The sequence below is a fragment of the Corvus kubaryi genome, unplaced genomic scaffold (genome assembly GCF_017639235.1).
Source record: "Corvus kubaryi isolate FWS band 111438036 unplaced genomic scaffold, C.kubaryi_AGA036_p1.0 46296, whole genome shotgun sequence".
Lineage (NCBI taxonomy): Eukaryota > Metazoa > Chordata > Aves > Passeriformes > Corvidae > Corvus > Corvus kubaryi.
In genome coordinates, this window is record NW_024581301.1 from 3,917 (window position 1) to 10,329 (window position 6,413).

Genomic DNA, 6,413 nt, shown 5'->3' on the forward strand with positions numbered 1-6,413 from the left:
CAGTGGGGGGGGGGGGGGGCGCGAGGGCGGGGCCCGGCCTCAGTTTCCCCCACTTTGTCCCTTAAAAAAGGGGGATGATCATCCCGCGGTGTCCTGGGGGGAACGGGGGCGGGAGACACAGGGCGGAGCCCCCCCAAAAGCGTCTGCGCGGGTGCGGTGACACCGGTGGGGGGAGGGAAGGAGCCGCGTGTCCCCCCCCCGCGTGTCCCCGGAGCACCGGGGGTGCAGGATGAGGGCGGGCATTGTCCCCCCCCGGGCTGGCCGTGCCCGCGCTGCCGGTGCCAGGCACAGCCCCGAACGGTGACTCAGCAGCTCCCGGCCCCGCCGTGTCCCCCCCGTCACCGTGTGTCCCCCCCCCAGCCGGGCCGTGTCCCCCTCCCGGGGGGCCGGAGGGGTCGCGGAGCCAGGTGGCCGCCAATCCGTCCCCAAAGCCCCTCCCGGCCCCTGTGCGTCACCCCCAGGGCTGTCCTGAGCCACCTGGTGTCCCCCCCACCCCGGTGCGGGGACTCGCGGCCTGAGGGACACGGGGACACCGGGGGGGCTCCGGCCGGGACGTGACCCCCCCAGTCAGAGACACCCCCAAACCACGGAGTCCCCGGTGCCCGCTCCCGCTGCTCCCCCGCCCAGCGCCAGCCCCAGCCCCAGTCCCTCCCGGGGACAATCCCGGGATAATCGGGAATAAAGGCCGGTGGCTCCTGATCCCGATCCCGGCTCAGACCGGCGGCCCCGGGCACAGGGCTGGGGGGCACGGGGGGCGCGGGCACAGCCACGTGCCACCAACACCGATGGCACCTGACCCCACTGTCACCCACCCACAGTGTCACCCAACCCGGATGGCACCCATTCCCACTGTCACCCAGCACTGATGTCACCCAGCCCCAATGTCACCTGTCCCTGAGATCTCCCAGCTCCAAAGTCACCTGGCCCCAATGTCACCCAGTCCCAATGTCACCTGGCCATGATGCCAACGAGCCCCTGTGTCACCCACCCTAGATGTCACCTGGTGCCAATGACACCTGGCTCCGATGCCACCCAGCTCCAATTCCACCTGGCACTGATGGCAACCGTCCCTAATGTCGTGTCTCCAGTGCCACCCATCCCCAATGTCCCCTATGACACCCATCCCCAATGTCATGTCCCAAATGCCACTGTCCCCAGCGTTACCCATCCCCAGTGTCATTTATCCACAGTGTCACCTGTCCCCTGTGCCACCATGCCCAGCCACCATCCCTGTACAGTTTTGGGTTTATTTGAGCTGTTTGTAACACGGAGCAGCAACGCTGGAGCCATGTGGGGACACCGGGACCTTGCTGTGGTGACGTGCCCACTGGGGCACGGCGACCTGGTGACGTGACCACCTCGCTGTGGTGACGTGGCCACCTGGGCTCAGCAGCTGGGCCACCTCGGTGTGGTGACCTGGTCACATTGGCACAGGGACGTGGCCAGCTGGGTGAGGTGAGGCCACGTGGGTGCGTTAGGTGGCCGTGTCAGTGGCCATGTCACCTGCCGTGTCACTGGCCAGGGCCTTGGCCACCTTGTCCTTGAGGTAGGCCACGCGCTGCCGCTCCAGCTTCAGCTCCAGGAACTCGTAGTGGGGCACCTGCAGGGGGACAGGGACGTGGCAGCGGCCCAGGGGGTCCCAGCTGTGTCCCCTCCTGTCCTAGGCCTGGCTGTCCCGTGGCACCCACCTGGGAGGGTCTCAACACCGATCTGGGGTCCCAGTGCCCACCCAGGTGTGACAGTGACACTGCCAGGGGAGTGACAGTGACCCTGGGGGGTGACACGTGACTGTCACACTCCCCCCTGGGCTATAATTACCCCCAGGGGTTAATCCTGGATGGCCCCACAGGATCAGCTCGTCTGTGTCACCTCCCTGTCACCCCTGTCCCTCCCCCGGCACCTGGCAGGTGGCCCGGGGGGATCACGGTGGCTCATCCCTGCTGAGCCCCGGGCTGGGGGGAGCTGGCAGCCCCCCAGGAGGTGTCAGTGCCGCCATCCCGACGGAGCCAGGTGTGCCCAGCTGTGCCAGGGGGACAGTGGCACCTGGCTGGTGTCACCGGGGTGACCACAGGCACAGGGACCGCCCCTGGGCTGGCCACAGGTGAGGCCACACCTGAGTCCTGGGGGCACCTCACAGGATGGGGGCTGGGCTCTGCTCCCAAGAGGGAGGTTCCGGTGGGATTTTGGGAATACCTGAGGAATATTTTTGGGAATATTTTGGGAATATTTCTCCTGGAAAGGGCTGGGAGGGCTCAAGTGCCACACGGACGTGTCACCCGGGGCCAGGGTCAGTGGTGGCCCACGCAGTGCTGGGGACACCCAGGTGGCCTCAGGGGTGCCTCCCCACCCGGAATTCCAGCATTCCCAGCGCTCACCTCGGCCAGCAGGAACCCGGCTGCTCGCAGGTGCCTGCGGGCCATGGAGCCCCGGCCCAGCAGCTCCCGGCCCCGCGAGCTGAACTGCGGGAACTCCCAGCGCAGCACGGCCACCCTGGGGACAGGGGACAGGGGGCTGACCATGGGCAGCACCTGGAGCCCCCAGACCCCAGCCCTGGCTGAGCTGTGCCCCTCCTATCACCTCCTGGCCCCCTCTCTTCCCGTCCCGTCCCCTTCTTGTCCCCCTTCTGTCCCCATCCCACATCCCCTCCTCTCCCTCTCCTGCCACCTCTTCTCCCCCACAGACCATTTCTATCCCCCCCTCCTCATCCCCTCCCTGTCCCCTCCTGTCCCCATCCTCTCCCCTCTACTGTCTCCCCCTATCCCCCACCTCGGGGGACCCTCCTGTCCCCACCCACCTCCTGGCCCCCGGTGGCAGTGGCTTTGTCCCCTCGGAGCAGGGCAGGTGGGGGGCAGTGAAGTCCCTCACGGGCAGAGGTTTGTTGTCACTGTCCAGCACCGCCTCGGCGTCTGCGGGGACAGAGGGGACACGAGGACTCAGAGCCACCCAGGGGCTCTCCTGAGCACACCCTGGGAAGGGCACATGTCCGTGGGGATCTGTCTGCCCAGGTCCCACGGGAGGGGACAGGGACACGCAGAGCAAGGAGGTTGCTGTGGCAGCCGGTGGCCGGTCCCCGACACTGGGGGACAGGGACCGAATTTGACTGGGCTGCAAGGGGGTGGTGGGGGTGGCAGGGGTGTGACAGAGCCAGGAAGGTGACAGGGTGGGTGACAGGGCTGGGGTGGGCTGGAGGGTGACAGGGGAAAGTGACAGGGCAGTGGGTACCGGGGGGGTGCCCAAGGAAGGTGACGGGAAGGTGACACAGCTCTGAGTACCTGGGAATGCCTGGAGCTGGGGGGTGACAGGAAGGTGACAGGGCTGGGGGGGCTGGGGGTCACAGGGGAAGGCAGCAGGGGTGGGGGGTGCCCAGGGTGGGTGCCAGGGCCAGGGGTGGCAGTGGAAGGTGCCCAGGCAGGTGGCAGCGGGCGGCACTCACCGATGTCCCAGCCGTACACCGTGCTCACGTTGTGCCGGAGGAGGTCAGGGCCCCCCAGCGCCCCCGGCAGCGCCTCCTGCAGCCCCCGCTGCAAGGGGGTGGCCTTCTCCCTCTCCTTGTCCTTGTCCCTGTCCCCGTCCCCCCCCAGCACCTCGGGGGGCAGGAAGGGCCCCTGGTAGCCCGGGGCCTCCAGCCTGGCCGTGGCGTTGATGTGCAGCAGCTTCAGCCAGGAGCTCTGTGCCCGCGGAGAGGTGTCACCTGTGGGACAGGTGGGGACACGCTCAGGTGACACCCATGGGACACAGGAATGGCCCCAGGTGGCGCCAGGGAATGTTCAGGTGGGATTTGGGGAATACTCTTCCCGGAAGGGGCTGTCCAGCCCCGGTGGGTTTATCAGCCATGGGGATGTGATGTGACACCGGGGACATCGTTTGTGTCCCCAGGGCTGCAGGAACAGGGGAACTCCAGCAGCTGAGAGGCCCCTCCCAGCCCCAGGCACTCCCAGATCCCATGTCTCCGGTGGGATTCACCCCCCGGGTCCCACGGGAGGGGACACGGGGCACGTGGCCACGGAGGTCGCTGTGGCAGCCGGTGGCCGGTCCCCGCCATGGGGGGACAGGGACCGAATTTGACTGGGCTGCACTTGCCCAGCACCTGCCATAGGTGACCCCAGGCCACCCCCCGGGGCCGGAGTTCCCGTCCCATCCCCGATCCCAGCGCGGGCTCGGCCAGTCCCGTCCCGCTGTCCGGGGCTCACCTCGGAGGCGGGCCTGGAACTCCGGGGACAGCACCTGGCGCAGGTGGGGGGGCCGGGCCTGCTGCAGGACACACAGCGACCACACCACGTCCGTCAGCAGGTGCGTGTCCAGCTGCTGCTCCTGCCCCTGCAGCTGCTCGTGGACCTGGGACAGGGGACACATGGAGCCGAGCTCGACCGGCCGTGCAGGCGTCCCCAGGCGTCCCCACTGTCCCCCAGGGGAGTCTGTAGGGTCCCTCTCGAGTGATCCTGTGGCCCCTCGCTCCATGGATCCAGCCATCCCACAGCCCCTTTCCCAGGGGAATGTGCCAGGGGAACACCTGTGCTCTGGGACAGGTGACAGCTGCGGGGGGGGTCACCTGGAGGGGCCTCTGGGGCCTCTCCCGGTGCCAAAAGTGGGAGCTGGGAGGGATTTGGGACACCAGGACACGGGAAAACGGGGAATTCGGGGGGCTTTGGGGAAGGAATCTGTAGCTGTGGGGGGTCTCTGAGGTCCCTCCCCACCCAGACCGCTCGGGAATTCCACGATTCCAGGGACGTCACCATGGAGAAGAAGTCCTCGCTGGAGCTGGGCTGGAAGTTGAGGCGGGCGAAGGACACGAGGATCCCGCACAGCTGGGTGATGGACAGCTTCTGTGCATTATCCAGGGAATACTGTGGGAAAAACGGGAATTTGGGGCTGTCCAGAACAGGGACGGGAGGGAGAGGTTGGACACATCAGCCAGAGACACCTCCCAGGTGGGAAAATGAGAGGGAGGGAATCCTGGGATTTTATCCAGGTCCGAGGGGAAGCTCTGAAATACCCCAGTATGGATGGGAAAGAGCAGGGGGATGAGCTCGGAAGGAACTGGGAAAGAACTGGGGAAGCTGGGAGAAGAGCAGCAAGGAAAAGGTTGGAACCATCAGCAGGGGCCATGTCCTAGGCGGCACACCACGTGACGGATCCCTGGGATATGAGGGATCCAGCCAAGGGGGAGTCCTGGAATATCTCCATCTGGATGGGGGACTGCGCAGAGATGAACTGGGAGTGAACTGGGATGGAACTGGAACAGCACCAGCACTCACGGCCAGAGGCTCTGGATCGAGCCAAATGCAGCAGAAAACGATCCCCGATTCCCACTGGGAAGCAGTGGCAGAGCTCAGACAGGTGAAGGGCCCTCACTGCCACCCGCTCCCAGGTGACAACACTGACCAGTGAGGGGAACCTGCTCTCCCCAGCTCCTGCTGGGGAAGGTGACAACACCCCTGGACAGGAAACTGTCCCCTGCCTCCCCCATGGCCACGTGAGGTCCCCCCTTGACCCCCAGGCCTCACCTGAGCGATGGCCTCGGCGAGGGGCCGGCTGAGCCAGCGCAGGCTGGCGAAGGAGCGGGCACAGCGCGACACCTGAGCCGGGCTCAGGGTGCCCAGGTGGGGCTGCAGCTCCAGGGACAGGCGGTGCAGCACCTGCGGCTGCTGGAAGCTCAGCTTACCTGTGCCAAGGGGGGACAGCTCAGTGCACGGGGGCACCTCGGTCCTGTGCCCCCCACACCACAGGGGACAGCTGGGAATGTCACCTGGAGTGGAACGGCTCCAGGGACACCTCAGAGCCCTCCCAGTGCCTAAAGGGGCTCCAGGTGAGCTGGGGAGGGACTGGGGACACCCGGAGTGATGGAATGGCCTCACACTGAGCTCTCAGGGGTTTGGGACACCTGGAATGACAGGACAGCTAGAACAGCCTCCTAGGTGACCTGGGTTTTGTACTTGGAGCACAGAGGTGACCTGCAATGCCCTGCCCCCCTGTTCCCACCCTAGGACTGGGATAACCCACTGGGGAAGAGCTGCTCAGGCTCACCTGGATTCCCCCACCCCACCTGGCTGTGAGAGGAAAGGTTTGGGACCTTGAAGACCTAGTCCCCCCCCACTGCCAGCCCAGGCAACTCCCAGCCCCGGGACAGCAACACTGACCCATGGACCTGTCCCCTCCAGGTGCCCCCCAGCAGCCCAGCACTCACTGTAGGCGAAGAGCAGGTCGGTGAGCACGGGCAGGGGCAGCTCGGCGGGTTTCTGCAGCAGGTGGTAGGACAGGGCCCGCAGCAGGGGCACGCAGCGGCGCTGCTGCAGCGCCAGCGCCAGCACCACCCGCCGCAGCTCGTCGGGGTCGAACTGCTCCGCCAGCTCCAGGGCCTGCCACGGGGACAGGGCACAGCTGAGACAGGGCACAGGGACTGAACTGCCCTGCCA

At 66.8% G+C, this 6,413-nt stretch overlaps 1 protein-coding gene and 2 non-coding genes across 3 annotated transcripts; all 3 read right to left on the reverse strand.

The window, feature by feature from the left end:
• Positions 1–1,227: 1,227 nt before the first annotated feature.
• Positions 1,228–6,407, reverse strand: LOC121672275 (FAST kinase domain-containing protein 4-like; the record flags this gene model as incomplete). Its single annotated transcript, XM_042044875.1, has 8 exons — positions 1,228–1,600; positions 2,376–2,490; positions 2,795–2,906; positions 3,434–3,691; positions 4,191–4,335; positions 4,734–4,844; positions 5,505–5,662; positions 6,185–6,407. Coding segments are annotated over 8 exons (1,248 nt in total), but the record flags the coding sequence as incomplete, so codon positions are not given.
• On the reverse strand, positions 2,990–3,110 carry LOC121672277. The gene has a single exon (XR_006018804.1). It is a non-coding gene; the product is annotated as a small nucleolar RNA SNORA5 (small nucleolar RNA).
• LOC121672276 lies at positions 3,942–4,075 on the reverse strand. Its single transcript, XR_006018803.1, has one exon. It is a non-coding gene; the product is annotated as a small nucleolar RNA SNORA5 (small nucleolar RNA).
• Positions 6,408–6,413: the final 6 nt, after the last annotated feature.